At 36.3% G+C, this 27,848-nt stretch overlaps 1 protein-coding gene across 1 annotated transcript in view; it reads right to left on the bottom strand.

Annotated features, from left to right (window-relative positions):
* Positions 1 to 26,882, bottom strand: part of noc2l (NOC2-like nucleolar associated transcriptional repressor) — a 40,454-nt gene extending 13,572 nt beyond the window's left edge. The window contains exons 1-15 of the mRNA XM_058763068.1: positions 26,735 to 26,882; positions 25,244 to 25,372; positions 24,890 to 25,085; positions 24,669 to 24,779; positions 22,733 to 22,847; positions 22,557 to 22,650; positions 22,390 to 22,468; positions 22,197 to 22,307; positions 21,956 to 22,069; positions 21,190 to 21,378; positions 20,738 to 20,877; positions 19,818 to 19,929; positions 8,716 to 8,829; positions 1,981 to 2,082; positions 1,211 to 1,354 (exon numbers count right to left, since the gene is read on the bottom strand). Of these exons, the coding sequence (XP_058619051.1) occupies positions 1,211 to 1,354; positions 1,981 to 2,082; positions 8,716 to 8,829; positions 19,818 to 19,929; positions 20,738 to 20,877; positions 21,190 to 21,378; positions 21,956 to 22,069; positions 22,197 to 22,307; positions 22,390 to 22,468; positions 22,557 to 22,650; positions 22,733 to 22,847; positions 24,669 to 24,779; positions 24,890 to 25,085; positions 25,244 to 25,372; positions 26,735 to 26,754 (1,770 nt within the window). The 5' untranslated portion in view covers positions 26,755 to 26,882. The remainder of the gene's footprint in view (positions 1 to 1,210; positions 1,355 to 1,980; positions 2,083 to 8,715; positions 8,830 to 19,817; positions 19,930 to 20,737; positions 20,878 to 21,189; positions 21,379 to 21,955; positions 22,070 to 22,196; positions 22,308 to 22,389; positions 22,469 to 22,556; positions 22,651 to 22,732; positions 22,848 to 24,668; positions 24,780 to 24,889; positions 25,086 to 25,243; positions 25,373 to 26,734) is intronic.
* Positions 26,883 to 27,848: the final 966 nt, after the last annotated feature.

The following is a 27,848-nucleotide window of genomic DNA, read 5'->3' as shown; positions in this document are numbered from 1 at the left end:
CCAGCAGTCACCTGCGAGGGGACGGAAGGCAGGGTGGTGTTTGAGGTGGGAGGAAAGAGGAGGAACTGCAGGGATAACAGTCTGCTTTTACAGCTAAAATAAACATCTGACTGCCATGTCTGGTCCCAAAGCTCACAAGTGTCTGACTAGATGGTCACTGTGTAATTGGAAAAAACTCAAGAGTGGAGAACAAAAAAAAAAAAAGAAAAAAAGAAAAAAAATCCTTGGGTTGACGGAATGAATCAAAACAAAAATGTTCAAACTCATTTAACGAGTGCTAAAGCAGTTAACACATCAGCTGTACTCAGACAGAGCTACAAATAAGACGTACACAGTAGGAGCAACCGTGACCTGTGTGCATGATTTTAATTCTTGATTTATAGATGGCAACTTCCAGTACTGCAGTTAAACAAAAATACATAAAGGTGTACAATGTGTGCAGAAGACTGTTTAATGCTGCACAGCAATGTTATTACAGTTAACTAAAACTAAAACCATAAAACTAATTTTGTTACTTGAAATAAAATAAACTTTAACTGAAATAAAATTCTCATTTTCATTTCTCATGTTCATTTATTTTATCTTGATGTACTAAAATAACTAAAACTGACATAAAATTAGCAAACCAAAGCAAAATCTGATCATTTAACTACAATTAAAATGAAAACAAAAACAAAACAAATTAATGCAAAAAAAAAAAAAAAATCAGTGATAATAAAATAACCCTGCTGCACAGATATGACACGAATGTACAAAAATTACAAATGCAGAAACAAATGAAAATAATAATATATAACAATATTTAAATTTTTTGAATAGAAAGTATGAATTAATTGTATTGGTTTTATTAAATATAAAACATTTTATAACATTTATAAAAATAAATAAATATAATAATATTTAATTGATATATAACATCATGAATTATTAAATTGAATGGCGGTATACTCATCTACAGGAACTTGGGACTTGATTGCATCTTGCATTTAACAGGATTTTACTGGTTTTTGTTGAACTTTTATATTAATTGCTAACAATATTCTTCCCCATCTGTGTGGCTTTTTGATACAAGGCCTACATTTTGCTAGAAGATTATAAGATAGCTGTAATGCATCCATTTTAATTTCATATTGACTTCAACAACAGTTTGCCCCTTTCCTGGTTAAAAAAAAAAAAAAAAAAAAAAACTACACAAATTTCATGTACTCACCACAGCTGTGACATCAGCCACGCCAAAAGCAGCTTTCTGCCTTCGCCCTGTGATGTAGCTGCAGTTCTCCTGTATCTTTTCCAGCAGCTGGCGCATCTGCTTGCAGTAATTGGCCACTTTGCATTCCTTCAAGAAGGCTTTCAGCTGAGGAGACCAACATGAGAGAGCATGCATGAGAGACAGTAGGGGAAAGAGCAAACAAATGAAACATCACAAAAATTGTGAACACAGAGCCACATGCAATATGAATTTTTAACTATGGTCAAAGAGAAACATTAATATATCTCTAGAAACTCTCTGTACAGATTCAATTTCCAATTTTTTTTTAATTCCTCCAATGAAAAGTATAGAAGAAACGGGAGTGGATATTATAAATAAACCTGACTGGGGCAAAAGAATAAATATTCAAAACCGGATTTTTAAACAGCTGCGAGGAAAGCTTGGTTTTGGCCAGAACAGAGGATGTGGCCAGAGTGTGTGTGTGTGTGTGTGTGTGTGAGAGAGGGCTGAAAGAAGCTGGGGTTTTTTCCTACAGCCTGTGTGTTTGTGTGCTGTCTTAGTGTGAACACTGTGGTCTACGTGTGTGCTGTGTCGCTAGGGTAAGTGTCGGGATGTGTATGTTGAGGTGTGAGGACTAAAATGAGCCATTAAATACAACTGTTGAGCACGCTCCATAACTTTCACTTATTATGATCTGTTGGCGATGTAGTAAATGTTAGGAAGGAAAGTGAATAAGTCAAAGCTTATTCCAGAGTGAGTGAGAACAGTACCTGAATGATGGTGGGCAAAGCCAGCTCAGGGAAGCCAACGGAGCAGGCCTGTGTGTGGAAGTACTCCAGAATGAGGTCATACATCTGCTCCACTAGACCATCCTGAAACAGTGAAAACACATAAACATTCACAAATCAACACATAGGATGCATTCATGGCCCAGAAACATACTATGCGAACAGGGAGGGGACGATGAGTTACCTTCAAATTTATACACCATAGAACTTGTGTTAATGATTTCAGGGAAATTGATATCAATATATTGAATTAGTCTTTAAACTGTTATAAATCACAGATTTGCATTTTTGTACTGATGTCTTTGACCACTGCGCTCACGTCTTCCGTAGTGCTTCGCATGACCAGGGCTGTCCTTAGCTGACGCAGGGCCTGGTGCAAGGTAGGGTGTTGGGCCCCCTTGAACAGTTTAAGCTAACATCCCCTATAGCCTGTCTTGCTTACAATGTAACACGTACCTGCGTTGTGAAATGTGGTCTGACATTAGACTTGGGTAGCTAGGACTGTTTGTGTTGCATAGAATTTGTTTCAGGCTTTCAACAACATCTGTTTATGCTCATTTTTAATTGTTGGATTTGGATTAAAAGGGGTGAACATGAACAGCATTTTTTATTAGTTTGTACTGTTTTCTGAGGTCCACATAATGTTATCAAGATTTGTACATCAAAAAACATAATTTAGAAGTAAAATGCTACTTTCTGTCTAGTTTTTGACCCCCCTCATCAGAACGGTCTGTTTGAATGGCGTGGCAGATTGTAGACTCGGAAGTAAACGCCCACTGCTATGATTGGCTTAAAGCTGTGTATGTTTGACAGCCTACGTCCTTCACAGATGGACACTGCTGTGATTTAGGTTGAAACTGCATAAATACATAAATACTATATCAAACGATCTGGTTAACAGACAAAGCAATAGTGACAACACAAAAACAGTTACTCACATTTGTGTGTTGTGACATTACTGCCAGATCCAATATAGTCAGCACAGCATTGTCTTTTAGTTTAATTATTTTTTTGAAAATCCTGTGTGCAATTGTGCTTTGTTTGTAAACAAATTTGCAGTAAAATAAAGTAAACAAAGGACTGAGTTCTTACTGATGCTTTCTGAAACTTCATTAAAAATAAAGTTCATCCACTATTTCCTAATTTTGGGATCAGAAGGAAGGCAATGCAAAGACGTGTTGTGTTTTTCCAGAATCTGGCACTGCACAGTCTTGTTGTCTTCAAACCATCTTTATCGTTTGGTTTCCGAATAGACCTGCACGTTTGCCTCTTTCGTTATTCACACTGCATGTGCAGATCAGTGGGGCTAAACAGACAGTGATGTCAGTCTTCTTCTGCAGAAGTGGTGTTTAGCCACACTATTACGTCAGAGCGGTGCATTCCACAACCTGTCATTTTGGAAGATTGATTCAATAAAAGTTGTTTTTAGACTAACAAGAACGTTTTGACTTCTGAAACTTAGAGAACGTTTTTATAGTACAAGGACCTCTTATATGTCAAAAGATCAAAAGGAATTTTGATTTCTCAGTTCATCATTTCTTTAATTTTTAGACAAACATCTTTTTAGTTGAGTAAAAAACAAACTTTTATTACACAGGGCAACAGGCAGTGGTATTTTCAGCTAACCTAGTTAACGTGCTTGTATTGCTTGTACAATACAGTTTGATGTTTTTAAAAGAAGTCACTAATGCTCACCAATACAGCATTTATATGATCAAAAATACAGTAAAATGGTAATACCGTAAAATATTATTACTATTTAAAATGTCCATGTTAATATATTTTAAAGTGTAATTTATTCCTGTGATGGTAAAGCTGAATTTTCAGCATCACTACTCCAGTCTTCTGTGTCACATGATCCTTCAGAAATCATTCTAATATGCTGATTTGGTGCTCAAGAACCTTTTTTTTATTATCAATGTTTAAAATGTTTATGTTCAAAAGAACAGAATTCAGGGCTCCAGACAAAAAAATCGAGTAAGGAGCCATTGGCTCCTATAAGAAAAAACTTAGGTGCCAAATTATTTTTTTAGGTGCCACAGAATAAACGCGTTTTATTTATTTGTTTTTCTTTACATTTTGACATTTCAATCATACAGTCATGTGTTTGTCTACTCTTTTCTTGACTTTATCAGCATTTTAATCCATCTTGTAGATGACCTAGGAACTAAAGTTCACTTAAAGTGGGAACTAAACGTCTTTTCCAACTTTATTACACAGAATCTGTACCAATATCATGGACCATAAGAACTTTTAAGTAATTGCAATTTAATAAATTTAAGTTGGTCCAACTTAAAATAAAAAGTGAACAACGCATTTTCAAACTGTTTTTTGTCAGTGTAACTCAGAATTGTCAAGTTCACTTAATGTATTTCTTTAATTATGCATTAAGTTGGCGCTTTAGGAGCAAATATTGCAGCTTCTCCGAGATAAGTATAAACGGAGGTTGGAGCCAGCTCCAAATGGGCGGGACTTGTTAATATTCCCTACACCAAACTCATATTTATTCAATGACATCATTGCCCTTTGAAGTTTAATCCAGCTGTATCGCGGTTCTTGTCTTTCCATCCCCAACTGTAAGACCTCTTGAAATTATAATTAAGACTTTTCTTATACCATTTAACATATTTAAAACTTTTTATGGCCATAAATTTTATACAAGTAAATTGAGAGGTTTTAAGGACCCAACGTATTTAAGTTAGCCCGTTGGGCAGGGCAGTGATACATTTTGGTAGCCCAACTGGGAAACGCAGTAGCCCCGCGATTTTGCGAGCCCTGGGTTTCCTCAATTTTTTAAAGAGAAGTCAACTGATCGCTTTTTACAGTATTAGTTTGGGCTCCTCCTCAATGCATCCTATAGAAATGTTGTCAAATCTCTCACACATCCAGTCGGTTTTTGCATTTTTTATCATATAGACAACAGGTTAAGTAACAATATTAATATGCAAGAGCGAATAAATATAGCAAAATGCTCCTCTTTATAATTCTTTTTCTTGCTGACTGATGAGCTTATGGATAGCCAGCGGTTAGGTATTGTTACGTGGCATTGTTTACAAGCTTTACAAGATTTCCACAGTTTGACACAGAATGAGCGATTACATGAGACATTTCAATAAGTGTAAGCTCTCTTATAAAATAGCCTACCTTTTGATATTAATTCACATTCATTTCATACTATAATAGATAAAGATATAATAGGTTCACTTGCCGCTTGAACTGAGGCACTAAAGCAATTGCGCCTGCCGCATTAAAGAGTGCCAAAACCGCATTTATTTTATGAATTTTGTAATGAATTTGGCAGAATGTTAAAGCTGATACTTTGTTTATTAAAAAGTAACAAAGCACAAAGCTTATTGTGATTACTGGACGGCAAGTGCGCTGCAAACAGGCTAATATGAAGTTCACGCATTTACAGAACTCAGCATATAGACTAAAGATCTTGATAACAAGAAGCCATATTAGTAATGATTAAAAACGAGAATTGTTAACGATATTGCCAATATCCACACAGCTGACAGCTTTACCTGTTGAAGTTTGTTCAAGTTGTGCATGAAATAGACACTGCTTTTCTGCACTTTCACTTTGCACATCTCCGTAATTTTGATCTCTCGCGCTGCACAACTGAGCTGCGTTTAGCAGGCATTTCGGCAGAGATGATGAGGACTGTTTGGAACTCTTTTTTTTCCATTAAAACTTTAATGCGCATCGTCTCAGTTTAATACGTGGACATAAAAGATGTGATCGCAAAACAATCAGGAAAAAAAATCAAGTCATAACATAGTCGCCATTAGCAACCTCAGCAAAAACTTCACTCGCAAATTAATATTTTTGGTCGCAAATGCAACCGTTTTAGTCGCAGTTTGGAGCCCTGGAATTGATCTCAAATATAAATCTTTTATTTATAAGATAGTTTATTGAATGTCTTCACAGTCACTTTTAATCAATTTAATGCACCCTTTCTTAATAAAAGTATTAGGGGTGCACCGATCCGATATTCAGTATCGGTATCGCTCCGATACTGGCATTTTCTGCCGGATCGGGGTATCAGTCAGACGAGACCGATCCAAATCCGATATTGTGCGTATACTATTGACTACTTAAAGAGCACAGTAACTGAAATTTAAAACTGTTAAAAGAAAAGGCTCAAACTATCGCACAGATTTAATACACTATGCATTAATATCTCTTCACTTTGTGCTTTGAACCTTTTTATGCGGACTTGTGGAGCACTGTGACTCTGTGACGTGTTGCCTCAAGCGCATGATTCTGCGCTCGGGATGCGCAGAAACGCTTTGTGCCGCTCTGTATTTGAAGCCTTTCGTATCATAATACTTTTGCACAATGAAAGATTATTAATAGCCTTTCTTGTTTGCCTTATCATATGTTTCTCCCTCATTACTGTGCTATACATTTAAAAGAAATGTCTTTTAATTTTACAGTATATATATATATCTATATATCAATATATTACTTGTTTTTCATGAATGCATATCATTTTACTTTATCATTTTAGATTTAGTCCTACACTTATTCACTTTTATTTGTTCCCCACTAAATAATGTTTTCCCCCCCACTAATTTTAGATTAAAAAAAATTGTGCACTCAGGATTTTTCTAGAGTAACTATTGCTACCGAATTATCCACTACCCTAGTTTATAATAGTATTTTTTGTCACAGATTATAATTATATATGCATTCATTTGTTGTTTTTCTTTACAATAAAGTTGTCTATATTTAGTAGATTGTGTGTAACACAAAAAAAAGTCATGATCAGGTCAACACACATTGAGGTATAAAAATTCAACACTGATTAAAAGAAAAACTGCCCAGGTATCGGATTGATATCGGTATCGGCAGATACTCAGAATTTTTGGAATCGGATCAGGATCGGTTCTGAAAAAGTGGTATCGAGCCACCCCTAAAAAGTATTAATTTCTATAAATATTCTATAAATATTTCTAAATCTTAATAACTCCAATCTTTGTACGGTAGTGTAAATGCAATCCATTTTAACTGATAACTTAAAAACGTGTCTCAAGTTGGAGACATACTGGTGGCGTTTACAGATGGGAGGCATGAATTTCAAAAACTGTGTCAATCTAACACAAAAATAAAAAACCCAGTCCCAGTAGCACTAATGTCCATTACAAATGACACCTGTTCCTGAGGTAACATACAGGGAAAAAACAGCAGTCAATCAGTTTATGCCCTACACAGAAATGGCTGCCCTGCCCCCCACAGAGGATTCACATCTCTACTCAACACCTGGCATACAAGCATTCAAACTAATCCTGACCCGGTTTAGTGCAGGGATCGGACCTAAATCCTCTGCCCTACCTAAAATTCACAGCCGCAGCCTTCGCAAACACATTCCTCCACAATGGAAACGGGAAAACCCTGCTTGTAACTGCCCTTACTAGTCAGGAAATATTTAAGATTTAGTAAGTCAGACAGAGATCCCAGACAGCAAGGGTGGAGCGGCGTCTCGGGGGGCCTATGGATGTGGTGACTTGGCCTGGGTGAACATACTGGAAAGCTTCCCCGTGCCAACCAGGAGAGCAGGATAATCCCTGCAGCTTGTGTGGCAATCCTCTTGGCAGCGACACGGCGCGCGGCGCTTTAGCCTGTGTAGCAGCGTGTTCAGGCTTTCATCTCCTAACCTCAATCCAGTTACAGTCAGTCAGCATGAAGACACGACAGGCTCCTGGCCCAGGAGGAGGGCCGATCTTTATCCAGTCCTTTATCTGATGCATTTAAGTGATTGCCTTGTGTTTCATTTAAATATGACTCTTTGCTCATTATTTTGGATTTGCACTACCGGTCAAAAGTTTTTTTTTTTTTTTAAAGAAATAATACTTTTATTCAGAGAGGACTCATTAAATTGATCAGTTACAGTAAAATATTTCTAATATTACAAAAAACTTTTGAACATTATATTCATCAAAGAATCCTAAAAATGTTTTCTACAAAAAAGCAGCATGACTGTATTCAATATCTGTAGTAATAATAAGTAGTAATAATGTAACAATAATGTTTCTTGAGCAGCAAATCAGCATAATAGAATGATTTCTGAAGGATCATGTGGCACTGATGACTGGAGTAAAAGGCTGCTGAAAATTCAGGTTTGCAATCACAGGAATAAATTACATTTTAAAATATATTCAAATAGAATACATGCAGTTATTTTGAATTGTAATAATATTTAAAAATATTACTATTTTTACTGGATTAATCATCAAATACATGAAACCTATGTGAGATTAATAGACTTAACATTAAAAATGCAGTATACCTTATTAAAAAAATCAACAATAAAGTTCAGTCATGCTCCAAAATTCCAAAATACCAAATTTAAATTTCACTTTTTAAATTACCGATCAACTGATTAACAAATTATACAGTCACTTTTCTCATGAACTCCCACGAAAGCACCAAGAAAAGCAAGTATGAAAATTTGTAATATTTTAGTCAGTTTCTGACATAAAGCTATCATACAACTTCAGAAGAATGAAGGAATAAAGTCCACATGCTTTTAGAAAATGTAAATGTTGAGTGCACTATCCCTTTAAAGTATTAAATGCATTAAATAGTTTTCAATTAACCACATGTGGTAACACATTAATTCTGACAGGCTTAGTATACATACGTAGTCATAAACTGAAAGAACATGAAGAATTTATGAAGGTTTGAAACTCAAAGTAGTACAGGATGTGTCACCTTATAAGCCTTCTCTTGGAGATTGGTCTTGCTGAGTTTGAGGATCACTGCAAAATTGATGGGCTTTATACTCATGCGGCCTGGTTTCTTATTGAAGTCTTCCTGCTGGAGGATCTGAGGAGCAGAGTGAACAAACAGATACATCAGAGCACCGCATCACAGACATACATGCACAGAAAAACACAAATAAAACAAGACTAGAGCAATAGCCCACTGATTATTCAGACAAACAAAAACTGGAGAATAACTCAAGGGCTTATAGTAACTATCTAAGTCAGGTGTACAGACAATTGTTGGGGAAGCTTCTCTGAAACTGTAGCTTCCCATGCAACAAGTCACTCACATAGCTAAACCCTTTTTCCATCGTATTGAGGCTAACTACAACACGAAACATACAGATGAACTACTACTTCATTAACTGATCTACAGGAGTAGAAGAAATATTTTATGAAAGAAATTATATGAATGAATGCACAAAACTAAAGGTACTTTAAAGTAAAGTATCTTGAAAAAAGTAGTAATAGTATGAGAAAAAAAATAGAATCATAGTATATATATATATATATATATATATAAAATTATTGTATCAAAATTAAATAGCCATAACTGAATCTATTTCAGGGGCCAAGGTGTATTTTACTTTTAATAAAATAAAATCATATGAGCACTAAATACAGATTTTTCACTACATAAATCTAGGTACAACCTAATTTACATATCCAAATTAAAAAACCTAGTGATAAATAGCAGCATAGCATTTAATATGAACATTTAAATGGTTAGCTACTAGGGCTGCACGATATATCGTTTCAGCATTGATATCGCAATGTGCACATCCGCGATATTCACATCGCAGGATGTGCGATTTTCATTATACTGATGTTTTTGCGACAGTTGTCGCGTTGCACCACCCACACTGTCTACACTGGATGCGACAAAGCGACCGTTGCAAATCCTATGAACTTTGTGTCAGTACATCATAAAAAGAACGAGGGATTTACTCGTGGGGATTTGCCATGGCACGCCTGCATCCAGTGTAGACAGCATCACTGATTATAATGGGTTCTAAAGTATTTTGTCACGCCGCGCCGCTCGCGTCTGGTGTAGACGCGTTGAGTGCCTAAAATGACACATACGTGCGAAACTGTCAAAATGCATGTCTCTGCAAGTATCCTTGCACAGTTAACTTAACACAGTTGCTTATGTCTTAGGTGAAGGTAAACAATTGATAAAGAAAATGGATAGTATTCACAGCAGTTTAAAGTCCGTGTAAAGAGAATTCTGAGAATTGTTTCTAAACACATTACAAATGTATTGCTGAAACGTATTACAAAGACTCTGAACTTTTTCACATTTCCGGGTTTCTCAGCAGCGGAAGTCGTCATAGTTGGGTTAACTTGAAGAGCGGTGAATGGGAGAGTACCACAAATATATTTTTTGCACTCCCATTTGCTCAAATAGTAATAGAAAAACTCCATGATAGTGTTTTCATGATTTTCAATAAAAGGGAAAAAACTGAGAGAGACTGATAACGGCAGTCAGAAGAGAGAACAATGTCAAATTTACCATCCCTCCCATAGACGCTGCATTAGAAATCCGCTCGCATTAGCGTAAACTAGCTTTTGTAATTTGATGCAAGGTAATACAATACAAAGAATAGTGTTATAAATGTAGATACATTTAAAAAAAAAAATACAAATATGAAAAACTTTCAAGGATTTATGATGCTGATGACCGTTAAACGCGTCATCACAGTCTTGTGAAAAGGGTCCATCGTGGAGTTAAACCGTTGAACAGTTTTTCACCAATAGAGTGGGGGAACTATGACGTCAGAACCCGGAAGAGTAATTCGCCGCGGGTTACTTCGAGATTTTCTTATGGGGTTTTATAATGGGGGTTTTCAATTTATGAGTAAAATAAAGCCTGTGGTAAACATAACTTGACGATACTTTTACGTTTTGTTCTACAATGTAAACTGCACACACTCACAGCCTAAACGTTCTTATCTAGTTACTTATTAAAAACATACGTTTTCAAAAATGAACATAACTGCTTCAAATTTTTAGTTTTGGGTATGGATGTGTGTAATTTACGTTGTAGAAGTATCGTCGAGTTATGTTTACCACAGGCTTTATTTTACTCATAAATTGAAAAACCCCATTATAAAACCCCATAGGAAAATCTCGAAGGAAGCCGCTTTACTGCTTTCTCTTCTTTCAAATCGCACCGGAGCTTGCACTCTTGTGGTGTTTGCCGTTGCTAAGCAACCCTGAGCCGTGCACGCCTTGAAGACGAGAAAGTCTCAACTCACTACAGCGCTGACACGCATTGCGCGAGCTTGCCGCGCGTCTACAATTAAATAACGAACTTGCACGCTCAAACATGTATGGCTGTATAAATCCAATTAAGCTACTAGAGGTAGCAGTAGCATCCAGGGCCGTCGCTAGTGGGGTGAAAGGTGGTGACGATTCTAGGGGCCCACGGCTGAGGGGGGCCCCCGGCGATCTCAGCCGACTGGCTGAGGCCAGCCTAAAAAGACGCTCAGGACAGTTGATGGGCCACTGCTGCGCATAGTCACGAAAGCTTACCGTTTGTGCGTGTTTTTAAGCCTTGCCAATTTAAACATTCAAAAGAGTTTAAAGCATTCCATCACAAGACGCGGAAAAACTCAACTGAGTACTCGTGCGCCGTGTTCGGTGCGCACGCGGAGAGTGGCATCTCACGGACAGCAACACCGAACCGAGTTCTCCTTCGCGCCCTCCTGTACCTGAACCAACAAATGCAAATTGCAGTTTACACATGCAAACAGAAAATTATGTGAAAGAGCCCAATTCAGCACCCGCACGCGGTGTTCTGTGCTCACAGGGCGCACGCAGAGAGACGCGTCTCAAAGCGCTTCAACACCGAATTTGCCTCTTCTTGCTCTTGTCCCACGACATATACAGTGGGTACGGAAAGTATTCAGACCCCCTTAAATTTTTCACTCTTTGTTATATTGCAGCCATTTGCTAAAACCATTTAAGTTGTCAACAATTTAAAAAAAAAACAAATGATAACTTCTAAACCAAACCAGATTTCTTAACTTAAGCAGCAGTCACAACAAAAGTGTTATAGTGTTAACACTTATGTTAAGAAATCTGGTTTGGTTTAGAAGTTATCATTTGTTTGTACTTTTTTCTGATATTCTTAATTTATGAAGTTATTGTTAATTTATTGGGAATATGTTAGTAGAGAGGCGGGTGCCATTTTCTTTATACCTTGTTTTTCTCCTGTTTATGCTAGTTAGGGAGTTAGTGTATTGATTGTATTTCAAGAGAGATCAAGAGGGCATTGAACATCCTTTTATCTTTTTTCTCAAAGACGTTTTCGAAGAGTCAACAGAATTACAGTACAATTGAAAAAGAGGCATTGGCTTTATTGTTAGCACTTCAACATTTTGAGGTGTATTTGGGTAGAAGTAATGTTCCCATTACGCTCTACACCGATCACAACCCCTTGGTGTTTCTTTTGAGAATGTCCCATTCCAACCAACGTTTGATGCGTTGGTCTCTGATTGTGCAAGAATGTAACGTCGAGATTCGGCAATTTGTCAATTCATTTTCCTCAATGTAAATTGACAGAAAAACACAGAATTGTTGACATTTTTGCAGATTTATTAAAAAAGAAAAACTGAAATATCACATGGTCCTAAGTATTCAGACCCTTTGCTGTGACACTCATATTTAACTCAGGTGCTGTCCATTTCTTCTGATCACCCTTGAGATGGTTCTACACCTTCATTTGAGTCCAGCTGTGTTTGATTATACTGATAGGACTTGATTAGGAAAGCCACACACCTGTCTATATAAGACCTTACAGCTCACAGTGCATGTCAGAGCAAATGAGAATCATGAGGTCAAAGGAACTGCCTGAAGAGCTCAGAGACAGAATTGTGGCAAGGCACAGATCTGGCCAAGGTTACAAAAAAAATTCTGCTGCACTTAAGGTCCCTAAGAGCACAGTGGCTTCCATAATCCTTAAATGGAAGACCAGAACCCTTCCTAGAGCTGGCCGTCCGGCCAAACTGAGCTATCGGGGGAGAAGATCCTTGGTGAGAGAGGTAAAGAAGAACCCAAAGATCACTGTGGCTGAGCTCCAGAGATGCAGTCGGGAGATGGGAGAAAGTTGTAGAAAGTCAACCATCACTGCACCCCTCCACCAGTCGGGGCTTTATGGCAGAGTGGCCCGACGGAAGTCTCTCCTCAGTGCAAGACACATGAAAGCCCGCATGGAGTTTGCTAAAAAACACCTGAATAAGATTCTCTGGTCTGATGAGACCAAGATAGAACTTTTTGGCCTTAATTCTAAGCGGTATGTGTGGAGAAAACCAGGCACTGCTCATCACCTGTCCAATACAGTCCCAACAGTGAAGCATGGTGGTGGCAGCATCATGCTGTGGGGGTGTTTTTCAGCTGCAGGGACAGGACGACTGGTTGCAATCGAGGGAAAGATGAATGCGGCCAAGTACAGGGATATCCTGGACGAAAACCTTCTCCAGAGTGCTCAGGACCTCAGACTGGGCCGAAGGTTTACCTTCCAACAAGACAATGACCCTAAGCACACAGCTAAAATAACGAAGGAGTGGCTTCACAACAACTCCGTGACTGTTCTTAAATGACCCAGCCAGAGCCCTGACTTAAACCCAATTGAGCATCTCTGGAGAGACCTAAAAATGGCTGTCCACCAACGTTTACCATCCAACCTGACAGAACTGGAGAGGATCTGCAAGGAGGAATGGCAGAGGATGCCCAAATCCAGGTGTGAAAAACTTGTTGCATCTTTCCCAAAAAGACTCATGGCTGTATTAGATCAAAAGGGTGCTTCTACTAAATACTGAGCAAAGGGTCTGAATACTTAGGACCATGTGATATTTCAGTTTTTCTTTTTCAATAAATCTGCAAAAATGTCAACAATTCTGTGTTTTTCTGTCAATATGGGGTGCTGTGTGTACATTAATGAGAAAAAAAAATTAACTTAAATGATTTTAGCAAATGGCTGCAATATAACAGAGTGAAAAAAGTATTGATAGTTGTGTAAATATTGTCATACTAACAGCTGTCTGAATTTTTGGTTGATTGTAATCCATTACATACCTTTCTGTCAAAGTTATCTGACATTATCAAGATTAATTTGTTCTGACAGTTTAACTCTTGAGTTCTTGTCATATTTTATTACCATTTTCTAAACTATAGCGAATACACTGTGAAAATTTGAGAAATGTATCTGAATAAATTTTGGTTTGGCTGTATATTTCATTTTTACAGTGAAGACTATTTTACATTTGATTATTCGGTTTCTGTACCTCAACACCTACAAACTTGAAAAAACTTAAATATTGTGTAAATAGCACAAATAACTAAATAGAACAAGCATACAAATTAAACAATTTCAAACAGGGCCAATTTTACAATTTACAATTTTAAAGAAATGAATACCTTTTTCAGCAAGGCCTGAACAAAAGTGACAGTAAAACTATTTATAATGTTACAAACATTTATATTTCAAACAAATGCTGCTCTCTTGAACTTTCTAGAAATGTTAAGCAGCACAACTCTTTTCAACATTGATAATTATAAGAAATGTTTCTTGAGCACCAAATCAGCATATTAGAATGATTTCTGACCGATCATGTAACACTGAAGACTAGAATAACGGCTGCTTGAAAAATCAGCTTTGCCATCACAGGAATAAATTATACTTTTAAATATATTGAAACAGAAAACAGTTATTTTAAACTGTAACAGTATATCATAATATTACTGTCTTTACTGTTTTCTTAAATCAAATAAATGATTATTATTGAGAATTATTGTAAAAATTGATTAAGTGATTCATTGATTAAAATTAATAAGATTTCCCATTTGTTTTGTTTATTAATTTAATTTATATATTTTTTATAAGTTTATTAAAGCTGTAAGTGCAATGTGATCAAAAATATGCAGTGTAGTAAAAGTAACTTGGTGGATTTGAATTAACAAATTTTTTTCTCATAATTCACATTTTTGTAGGAAACATATAAAGGTCCTTGCAAACTGAGTCCGAAATTTTGCATATGTGTTTTTTCATTTTTCGTATTCGTTATGCTTTCCTATCAAAATGCTTGCTACGGATGAGAAAATGCAGAAAATCGAACCTGATCCAATTTTTTTTTAATGATGAACGAAAGTTTCGGAGGCAGTGTGTAAACGTGATTGACACAACATGAGGTCGTATTTATTTTTTAACATGCGAAAATGTCGGACTCAAGTGTGTCTTAGAATGAATGCTTTTCACTATAACACATATACATATACATTATATATATATATATATATATATATATATAAAGAGTTGATTTGCAAAAAACGATAAACGCCACTTTCAAAAACAATTAGCTGATTGCCATGCATTATTCTCCACATATAACGTTAACCCTAACCCTACCCTCCGAACCCTAAACACGCTTTGTCAAAAAAAGCCGGTATTGTCCACTTTCAAGGCATCGCGAGTTCACGTTTTACTGCAGAAGCCGACAAGCGCCCTTGTTGTTTTTGAACAGAAGCCGATAAGTCCATTTTAGCGAATCAGCACGCTGTATTCAGGTCAGGTGACAAGGCTGCTTTCACTTTGAAAAGACATGCTAGCTGAGAGGAGTTTCGTCAAAGCTGACTAAAAGTGATCAAGGATGGATAATTTCGACGAACTTGATGAACCTGTGATATCTTCATCAGAGCGAAAAAGGAAAATAAAAGCTGAAACGTTTTCACGGAGCCTTGCAAAAGCAGTGCGTTACAATGGTGAGGGAAAAGTCCATACAGTTTATGATCACAATAACAACGTTTGTCAGGCATCTACATTGTCATCTGAGGAGATTACAAAGATTAAACGAGTGTTTTTTTAAAACTCTAAAACATAAAATGTGGAGTTATCTGCTTTTGCCAAAAAACAACTGTTGGAGTTATCTACTTTTGCTATAAAACAAACTTTTAATATGTAAATAAAAACATACTTTCGATGAACTTTCATTTTGTAAATGACCTGTAATTGTTTAAGTTATTATTACTTAATCAAAACAACCCAACTGCAGTTTGATTGATAGTACAAAGTCAAGTCATGTCACTCGGCGGCCATCTTTGAAACGCCTCTCGGGCATGCAAGTGCAACTCCTATCACTTTGTATGGGGAAACAAAAAAATCTCCCAAACTGTTCACTAAGCTTACGATTAAATTTCATATTTGAAATCACCAATAAATGTTGTTTCTTTTGCTCAAATAGCGTTATAAAATGGTTATTTTTCAGGCTAGATCAGCCAGTGCGCATGCGAAGTGTTAGGCGCACGTCTCAGAACGCTGACATCAACCGGGACTTCTAACTGCAGCTGCAGTGAAGCGCTGACTTTACCAATTAGCGATTGGCTCTTTCATTCAGAAGGCGGGGCTTCCTGTAAGACGGTTTCAACGGCAACATAAACGTTACTGCGCATGCGAGCTTTTGTGGCCCTAACTTAACGTCCGGTAGACATCCAAATAGAATCAATAACAACAGCCAAGTCCCTCTAGAGTAGATTATTTTTTGATAAGCAAAATATGTTTGCTGCTTAAATCAGACGGACTTATTAAAAATGCAAATTCATTCTCTGCCAGCAGAAGGTGCTTTAAAGCGGGGGAACATGCAAGACGAAATTAAAATGACATTGAACATTTTCTAAAGACAGTCTTCCTTCAGAAATACAGTGATATAAAAACACCCGCGCCTCGTTTTGATTTTTAAACGTGCATTATGTGCTCATGTTTATTCAATGAAGCCTTCTGAAAAATTGGTCAGTTTTGATATCGTGGGGTCACCACAAATAAATAAATGTATGGGAAACACATCCCACGGCACAACAACCTGATCCCAGCTTCATTACTCATGAGTCATCACTTTAACTTTAACTGCGTTTATAGCCGGCACCACTAACCAGACCGATAAACAAACACAGACCGGAAGTCAACTACTGATGAAACCGTCTAGTCTTTGATATTACTTGGACTGCGCAATAAAAAAAACGTGATTTCTGAAAAAAATAAATAAATAAATGGAGTTATCAGTTTTTGCAAATGAACTCTTCATAAAAAAAATTATATATATATATAAATAAATAAAACAACTACTTATATATTATAACTACTACATTACTTACTTTCTCCTTAACAAATAACTGAAAGATGCAATCAGCCTGCCTACTTTGGTACATGGCTATGACTTCTCCCTTAACTCTCTCTGTGCTACTGCATTTGAGAGCAGTTGAAAGTGCTTGACGAGGTCATCTAGAACCAGCAAGGTGTGTGTGTGTGTATGTGCTCATGGACGGCCGGTCTGTGCAAACAACGGATGTGGTGTCGGCCTGCGGGACATAGGAGGAAGTGGTGGCGCATGGTCCCAACCTGATACGCTCAGGGTTTACTGCAACAGGAAGCTTGAAATCATAGAGCACAGATAAAGAGAGAGAGGGAGAAAGAGCGGGAAAAGAGAAAAATAAAGAGAGAGACATGCCCTACCCTACTTCGTTGCACGCCTAATTTTTAACATGAGTGCGAAAACAGGAAGTGGACTGCATCACAAATAAACATAGGGAGCAAGAAGGGGGTCGGTGGGAGTCAGTCGCCACACTGACAGAGGATGTGGTCTGTGCAACACGTTTGAGAGCTGAGTGAGAACCACAGACCTCCCTCACACACACACACACACACACACACACACACACACACACACACAGACACACACACAGACACACACGTACGCTCTTCCCCCCCAGGCTTTATCGCAGTATGGTCAGGACTGGTGGGAGATCACAGCCAAGCAGTGACCACCCCCATCCCGTCCCCCCGTCCCCCCGTCCCCATCCCTCCCTTCCGTTGGTCTCGGCTGCTGTCGCCTCCACGCTTCTATTCTCACAACAGCTGTCACCGCAGGGGCCCACGCCAGCCACACACAAACACACACGTTTTGTCACCCGCCTCACACTGTGGAAAATGTTGACAGTTTGTGACCTCTACTTCTCCCAAAAACGAAGACGCGCAGCGTTCGCACACATTAGGATGCGCATTCATGCAGACCGCATACTCTGATCTCTGGTGTCTTTTATCTTTTAGTCTTTAATTCAAAGCTTGTCGACCGTTTAGGTAGCTTGTCTCGTCTTACTTTTTGGTTTTTTCCAATAGCGACTAGATGGTGGGTTTTTGGAACAACTAATCTGTATAATTAGGCTCCACCAGACCCCAATCAGATGTGATGTTAGGGAGCGTCTGTATTGTACAAGTTCTCATGTTCAAAAAACACATGAATTTCCGATTCCTTTTAACAACCCACGATAGTTCTGTAATCTGAGCTTTACAAGTTTGAGGTTTTATCCATTAAGAATCAACTGGATTGTGAAAAGTGGTTAAATATGAGTTTCCATAAATAGCTAAACTATGGTTTAAAAGTGTGGGGTCAGTAAGTTTTATTTTGTGTTTTTGAAAGAAGTATTTTTTTTTTTAATGAGAAGTATTTATTCACGAAGGCTGCATTTATTTGATTAAAAATACAGTAAAACAATAATATATATATATATATATATATATATATATATAAATAAATAAAAATAAATAATAATAATAATAAATATATATATATATATAATGTATAAATGTAATTTATTCCTGTGATGACAATGCTGAATTTTCGGAATCATTACTCCAGTCTTCAGTGTTAAATGACCCTTCAGAAATCATTCTAATATGTTGATTTGGTGCTCAAGAAACAATTCTTATTACCAATGTTAAAAACAGTTGTGCTGCACAATATTTTTGTGGAAATCATTACAGATTTTTTCCACAATTAAAAACAACAGCATTTATTTAAAGTGGATGTCTAATGCCATTCCATGCATTCTAAGTTATTTACACTGCTAAAGAGTTGGATTCTCATGCTAAACATGACCAAAGTCTCAAAAAACAAGTTGGGCGTATGACGGAGTATTTCTGCCAAAGACACTCCTTCTGGGTTCGTATAAGTTTCGGAAATTGTCCCTCAAAAGAAAGAGTCGACTCTGAATCATTGAAACAAGTCGTTTTTAAAACGAATCTTAAGCTGTTTCATGTTGACGTCAACATAAAACATTAGCATATTGCCAGCCCACTTGTTGCCACTAGGTGCCATTAAAAATAGCTGTTTCCCCGGTAACGGCTGTACACAAAGCAGCACTGCTCTCTGCTTTAAATGAAATCAACCAATCACCGCAGATTAGCATCACGCAAAGGAGGGCTTTGGAAAAATTAATCGTTGAGCGAATCGTTTGGGAGTCGTTGAGCAAATAAGGTAAAAATAAATGCATATTATAAGAAAATGAAAGTGTTTTTTGACATTGCATGCATGTCAACCTGTTGTTGGGGACTCCCAAAACCAAAATACGAACCTTTCATAACCCATAATAGGGGCACTTTAAATGTCTTTACTGTCACTTTTGATGAATTTAACAAGTCCTTGCTAAATAAAGGTTTTTCAAATTTAAGAAAACTTTTGAGCAGCAGTGTATTTGGCTGTTGGTTAATGTTTTACAATAGCATTGCCTAAATAAATGTAACTGAATAAGGAGAAAAAAGAAACTACCTTAAAATGTATTAAAAATGGTGCATGTGTTACAAAAAAGGGATGAATACAGCCAACTTCTTTCCATTTACAGCACTCGCAGTCTATCAGCACAAGCACAGCATGCTAAACCCCTGCATTTCTTAATCTACTTAAAAAACAACAACATATATTAAAGTATAAAAGCTATGCTAGTTGACCGCACAAATTGACCCTTTAGTTGGTAGATTCTTCATCAGAAGAATTCTTGTAATTGTACTTCAAATGTGATGAAAGGTCAGAGCATGGAGAAGTCTTTTTATAGTTAACTGTAAAAAAGCAGGACGACCATGATGACAAACGCCGTGGGTACAGTACTCATACACAAACCCAAACCACGTCCACCCACACAAGAACCTGTTTATTCAAGGCAGCCTGGGAGACGCAGGGAGACATCAGAACAGTTGATGACGGCATGATATGCCAGTCTCACCTCTAGCAGGAAGGGCAGGGCGGGCACGTATGTCTTGGTGTTGGCAGACAGCAGGATGATCGCTCTGACACAATGCAGTCGCAGAGGGTAATACCGAGAGATGGGCACAAGCCTACAAATACACACACAAACACATAATGGAGCCTGATTTGATAGAGATGAACCGAGTTCTGCAAGCGAACAAATAATGTGGATTTTTTGGCATTATTTTTTTAATATCTGAATTTATATTTTGTTAGGTCTTCACTTTTGCAGACAGAAAGATAATGCAATATTCAGAGCTAAAGTTCTGAGCTCAAATCGACACACTGAGAATTGTAAATTTAAATGTGGTTAATGGCGCCACTTGCTGGTAAAAACACTGTCATGACAGTAACTCATAATGGCATTTACAGAATAGCTCACCCCTCAAAAAATAAAATAGTGATTTTTCTGATAACAACTTGTGATAGCGATTTAAAATGTGCTTGTTTGTAGGGCTGCACAATTTTTGTGATTATACATTAACTATATAATAAAATAATTACTATTATTACTATTACTACTACTACTAAATAAACAATTAAAAATTACTAAAAAATAAATAAATAAACATTACATTTGTAATATTCACTGTAAATTAGAGTACTTGAGAGAAATATAATAATTGTACATTAAGAACACAGTTCGGCACTTCACTCTGAAACATGCAGTGCATGTATTTGATAATCACACAAAACTATAATCGCAATTTCGATTTTATTTTGATTAATCATGCAGGCCAACATTAATGATTTTCTCTCCAAAAATGACAAAAAAGCACCACGCTGGCCCATATGACTCGTATAATATACTCAATGTGGGTGAAATATCTCTTTAAAGATACGCAAAAATCATCAACAACAAACAAATTAACAAAAAAAAAAAACAATCAATCATACTTGATGCAGCCGATGATGACTTGACACAGTGGGTAGATCAACGGCTCCAAAACCTCGCTGGGGTAAATGGTGCTCAACACCCGACACCACAGATACAGACAGTGCATATACTGCCAGTTATACACGGACTGATATGTCTCCTGAGGATGCACAAAACAGAAAAACATGGATCAAGGCAAGCTGACATCTGCAAAAAATATATTGGACGTATTTCTTAGTGATAGAGTATATCCAAAAGAGGAAAAATATACGTAAGGTTGAATAATGCCAAACAATTCTTAAACAGCAATTTTCAAAGAGAAGACTTTTCTTTGGAATAACAAGCACAGATGAATCATTCACAATAAGATCATGATTAAGAAAACAAATGTGGTCAATTTTATTGTTGTGTTAACTTCAAATAGTCATTTATTTTTTAACACAGAAGAATACAGGTCAAGACTTCTAACTACCTTCTTCTTCAAATTAATGGCGCTCCTGAGGTGGATGGCTAGCTGACGAATATAAATAAAGGCATGCTGGTAGGACACCTGTGTGTCCAGTGAGTACATCTCAGCAAGAGTCCGCTGCATGAAATTAATCATGGGAAGAGTGTTGGGTGACGTGAACTTGCAGTTCTTTACGTAGGCAATGTACATTTGCTGCAAACAGAAAACTCACTGTTAATAATGAACATCTTTACTAGTATTTCATCATATTTTATTCAGCAAGTCTACATGAAATGCACCAAAAGTAACAGCAAAGCCATTTATAATGATTCAAAAGATTTCATTTCATTCTTTTGAACTTTCTATTGATCAAAGAATCCTGAAAAAGTATCACTGTTTTTACTAAATATTAAAAAGTTGTTTTCAAAACTGATAGATGGTAATGTTAAATGTTTCTTGAGTACTGAATTAGCATATTAGAATGATTTCTGAAAGATCATGTGACACTGAAGAATGGAGTAATGAAAATTTGCCAACACATGATTTTTTTTTTTACATTTTTAAATCAAATAAATGCAGCCTTGGTGAGCATAAGAGGCTTTAAAAACATTTTTAAAATGTTACCTATTGCAATATTCAACTCAATTTTTAGTATGTGAGCAATTTTTTGTCAACTCATGTTCTCTTGCTGTTTATGTTATTTGAGAAAACAACAATATATGACAGGAACATTTAGTGCAAATCACATCAAACGGGAAATAAACGTATGATGTTGTAAAACCTAACTTACCTTAAGAATAGAGTTTAGGTAGATTTCCTGTTTGTTTCGACAGATTTTGTTGAGAGCCAGGAAGGCAAGAACCCTCACAGTCTCCTCTCCTGTGCTCCAGTGTTTGATCAGACTCTAATGTCACAAACAAAAAACACCACAGATGCTGACTTGTTTTTGTTGTTTGATTAAAAGCATCCGTGTCAGTGCACTGAGCACCATTTCTGTCTTTAAGTTAGAGTCATTGATTCGCAGTACTTACTTTCAGAAAGTGCCTGCACTGTTTTGGCAGACACAGGTAGTATGGCACCATCTGGTTGGCATGACGGAGAACTGCAGTTATGACCGTGGACTGGGTTAAACTGGAGAGGAGCTGAAATCACACGTTAACACTGGGATTCATGAACTGGCTAAAAATAAATGAGAAGAAAAAAAAAAATGTAGGAAAAATCTACCTGAACAACACCAGCAATATACATCTTAATATCAATCTGATTTTTCTGCCATCTGGGACTTGAAGATGGAAGTATTAATCTGAAAGTACAGATTATCACAATATCGTGTAAAGAAATCTGACTGATTCAAATATCTATCTATACAGCAGGAGGAACAGAGCTGTTACTTTTTCTGGCCTTTCTCTGGAGCTTTCAGCTTCAGCATTTTGTTCAGAGCTGCATGCATGTCCTTTATGCAGAACAGGATGAGGGAATTGAACACTGTAATTGGAAACAGGCTGTCAGTGAGCACAAACACATTCGGTTCTGTATGCAAGTGTCCTAAAAAAATCCAGTTAGTTACCCGCGCTGTCTGAGATGGTATATCGACACAGCTCCTCAGAGTCGCCCTTTGTTGTCGCCACGGCAGCCTTGAAGGCTTGTGTGATGTCCCTAATCAATTTTGCCGTGGGCTCTTTCTGGAAAGAAAAACATTAGAACAAAATTCAATAAAGAGTTCTAAACCCTGAATCAAACCAACCATCTTCAAGATTAGATTGCAAACATCACAAACTTTGATTTGAAGCAAAACAAAAAGTATCTGTATGACCCTGGACCACAAAACCAGTCTTAAGTAGCACGGTTATATTTGTAGCAATAGCCAAAAATACATTGCATGGGTCAAAATGAACGATTTTTTATTTATGCCAAAAATCATTAGGATATTAAGTACAGATCATGTTCCATGAAGATATTTTGTAAATTTCCTACCATAAATATATTTAAACTTAATTTTTTGATTAGTAATATGCATTGCTAAGAACTTAGACTGCTAAGACAGCTTTAAAGTCACCCTCAGATTCCAGATTTTCAAATAGTTGTATCTCGGCCAAATATTGTCCCTAACAAACCATACATCAATGGAAAGCTTATTTATTCAGCTTTTATGTGATTTATAAATCTCAAACCCTTATGACTGGTTTTGTGGTGTGGTATGTATATATATATATATATATATATATACCACACACCATCATTCAAAAGTGTGTGTGTGTGTGTTTTTAATGTTGAGTCTCTATGCTCACCAAGGCTGCATCTATCTGATCAGAAATAGTTTTTATAATTATTATAATTTAATTTTTCTATTTTAATGCATTTAAGAAGGCAGTTTATTCCTATAATGTTTAAGCTGAATTTTCAGCAGTCATTTCTCCAGTTTTCAGTGTCACATGTAGGCCTGTCGCAATAATCAATATATCGACTTATCGTGCAATATATGTACATGACCTCAATCATTTTTGGTGACGCAATATATCGCCCATTATATTTACTTAAAAATTAATGTCACTATGTTTTGTACATTCCACTTGCGCCTGTGTCTTTTGCAGCTTCTCATCCATAACGTGGTGTAGTCATGAGGTGCTAGTTCAAATTTAAAAAATGCTTCTACAAAAAAACTTTAATCTGCAGATATGGCCTCGTTTAGGAGTCTGTGCCTTTGTGCATACAGAAATCTGACAGCTAAGTAGTGATTGTGTTTTTCTGTTACATTATGATTATATATTCAGTGACATAAAACAGTTTTTAAAATGACAATGATATCGCTTATCGCAATTATTTCTGGGGCAATATATCCCACAACAAAAAGTTATCGTGACAGGCCAAGTCACATGATCCTTAAGAAATCATTCTAATATGCTGATTTGCTGCTCAAATAACATTTCTTATTAGTGTTGAAAACAGTTGTACTTCTTAATATTTGTGTGGTTATATATTTTTTTAGGATTCTTTGATGAATAAAATGTTCAAAAGAACATTTATTCAAAATGTTAAGCATTTTCTAACATTAGAAATGTCTTTACTGTATTTTTTTTTGATCAAATTAATGCATCCTTGCTAAATAAAAATAACAACTTCTTCAAAAAAAAAAAATTACGGACCCTAAATTTTTAAACAGTAGTGATGGGGTCCTACTCCTTTGCCTCAACATTCATTTCACTGATTAGTGGTTCTTTACCAGAAATAACAATATCTCCCCCTTGTGTCAGTTTCAAAATTTACAGCTAACCATGTCATTGGAAAATTTACATTTCAGGGTTTTTTGGTGTAAATTCAGGATGTCTCGTTTACTATAAAAAATAAATCCATATAACAGCTTGAAAGAAAAGGAAAAAACAAAACACACTGGTCATCCAGTATAGTTAAGCATCCTCTTTTGACAATGAATGAGAGCTCATACTGATCATCTGAAAGTTCCTAACTAAAAACATACTGAATAAAAGATCATATTAACATGTTACCCTGAGTCCAGTTCTCCAGTTCTCAATCATTGCTTCTGTGACTTTGGTAGCTTCTTTAGGCTTTTTCACATCCTTTTTTCCTGATTCCCCCTCGTCATTATCATCAGCTTCCTATTGTCACATAAAAACTGTGATTTTTTTATATTCCAAGGAAAACACACACATTTATAGTATAAAAAGTAATTAATAATTTGTTGCAAAGGAAGAACTAAATGACTGACCTCCAGTTGAGAAGGGAGTTTGTGGTACATCCTCTCCTCTTCATCCTCCTCCTCATCTTCAAGGCTATCAGAGTCATCAAAATTCAAGAGCTTCTCGTCATTTTCTTGTAAGAACTCATAGAATTCTGGGTCTTTGCTCTTGAGGGCTGACAGATGGTCCTTGTGCTCAGATGCCTTGCCCTGCTTTTTGACAGACCTGTGACACAGTTTATCAGAGTTAGATCACATTATCTCACAAGCTTCCTCCAGTGCTAACAATAGCATATACTCAGTAAACATTTGTAGAATGTAGCAGAGAATAGGAATAAAAATGGGACACTGGAATTACCATTAAAATGTGAAGGCAATACTTACATCTTCTGAGGTGCAGGTTTCTTCATCTTTCCTTTCTGTTGTGTTGATTCCTCATCCTCACAATCATCTTCCTCACCAGAATCAAACCCAGATAACATGAACTCATCCACACTGAGATCCTCCAATTTCCTGCACATAGATGGCACATCACTAAAGCATTCGGTAAATTTTAGTTTACTACGTGTTCAGCTAGTTGCATCCCAAGTACGTATATTGTGTTTGTTTTGTTTACATTTATTTGTACATTAATGCTTTACAAAGCACCCTTTTAGTAAAAAAAAAAAAAAAAAAAAAAGGAAATGTATTTTGAGTTATTATATCAGTCAACTGCATGACACAGCTTATCACACGATCCCCATCATGTAGAATAAAACAGCTCATTCTAGATTAGGGGATTTTAAACTGTGGTCCAGGGACCCCAAGGGCCACAAACAGTGCTAGGGGGTCTCTGGAAAGGTTTAGAGAAAAACAGAGTAAAAAATAAATAAATAAATAATAATAAACATAATCATCAATAAAAATAATTAAAAACTAAATTGAAATAACTAAATTTGATTAGAACAAAAATTGCTTAAAATAAATATATAGAATTATATATAAAAATTAGTTATTTTTTTATTGATGATTAACTGATTAAAATAAAATTTCATTTAAATAACGAATCTAACATCACAGCACTTACAGTGAGTAAAAATAGTAATGCAACGTAATATAAACTAAATATTTTCCAAATAATACATATTAACATGGCCTTTATATATGAAAGTATATAGCTAGCTGCCTTTTAAAATTTAGGATGGGGGTCCCTAGCATATAAATGATCATAGTTGGGGGTCCATCCATGATCTAAAAGACTGAAACCCCCGTTCTAGAAAACTTCAACATGATTGTAATATTACTCAAAAGTGTTGTTCATTTCTTAATGCACAGAGCTTTTTTAATATTAAAAAAAATGACTCAAGGAAGCATGGTTAGACAACTTTCCCTCCACTGTAAAGTGAAAATATAAGGAATGTTTTTATTTTTATTTTTTTTATATAAATTACATTTGGAAGGTTACTGAATACTTACATTACAAAAGCAAAAGTTAATTTTCTCAAGATTAGAATAATAATCATCCAATTCTTAATAAGCACATGTAGTTCTAGTACACCAGAAAATGACTAGTTATTCCTAAACTCATTTTGGAGCTGCTTATGGTGGAAAATGCAAAAATCAATTCAGACTTAACTATTATATATTTATGGTCAAGGCGACCATGTTCTCTCCATAAATGTTGAGTAATATATGTTGATCTCCCAAAAGACAGCTGAATTTTAGTTCATCAGTGGCTAAAACTAGCTAGTAGCTACCGTCAAATAACCAGATAAGTGTCTTATGAAGCGAATTGAGCTCTGACACCTCCATATACATTCAAATTTACTGTACTTTTACTCAAACAATAATATATGATGATGTATGCGAGGTTAAATAGCTAATAATGGCACATACCTCTTGTTTTTCCCTGCCATGCTGGATAAGAAACGTGCACAGGGACGCAATACCCACAATGCACCGCTTTCGGCAGCTCAGCTGAGTTGATCTCTTGGTTAACGTTGCGTTAAACAAAAAAAAAAAAAAAACGAAAGCCCACAGTCGTTTTAACTAAAGGTCATAATGACTTCGTTTTTGATTCCTTATGTGTTTGGTAATATTATTATAAATAGATTATTTGTCTTTACATATAAGTGATACAGGATTTTTATTTTATTTTATTTTTTACCAATTACAGAAGGTTTCCAGCCACTGACGATATGTAAAATTCATAAAAATTATATAAAATAACTCCCTAAGTATCTAAAACCCCCGATACAGGTCTCCAATCACAAAGGTTGGTAGACAAAGCAGACACATTTGTGGTGGGCGTGACATAAACAACAGAGTATTACAATTTTTAGTAATGCCGATCAGAGCTGAGACAGATGTCTGTTTTGATGCGACATGTGATGTAGCATGTCAACTAACCACGCACGGCTAAATAAATCACTACATGCATCAAAATTAATCATCACACACGGACAAAACTGGAGAGAGCGCTACACAGAAAGAAACGAGTCTTGTCAATCAGACACAGACGACGGCAGGTGAGTATAGATTCTGATCTCATCCAGACCGAATTGCAACTCAATCAGCTGACAAAAAAAGCAACATTTATTTAATTATCATTTAATTGTTTTAAAAATATGCTTTTAAAAATATACGTTGTGCAAACACATGCTAATCGTGTCAAAGCTGCAGTGTGAAATTTCTCTGTGGTATTGTTGTGCTTTGTTCAGACATCAGTTTGTCAATTGATCATGTTTAAAACTCGTGCATTGAGCATTGACTTCTCCGTGTCTGGTGCTGTAGTTTAATAAAGCGTTTGAAATGTTATGAGGGCTGTATGATGCTTTTCATTTCTGTCAGTGCAACTGATCTCTATGTCTGCACTGTATCCCCTTTGAACAAAGAAAATATGAGATCAGCTAAGCGATTCACTGCTATATAAGGCAACACATTCCTCTATTGTATGATTTTACGTGTAGTTATTGTATTTACGTGGATAGCAGACATTTATTTCCTATAC

Source organism: Onychostoma macrolepis, chromosome 23 (assembly GCF_012432095.1).
Source record: "Onychostoma macrolepis isolate SWU-2019 chromosome 23, ASM1243209v1, whole genome shotgun sequence".
Taxonomy (NCBI): Eukaryota; Metazoa; Chordata; class Actinopteri; order Cypriniformes; family Cyprinidae; genus Onychostoma; species Onychostoma macrolepis.
The sequence above is the reverse complement of the archived record's forward strand: the minus strand, read 5'-3'. Positions and strand labels throughout refer to the sequence as shown.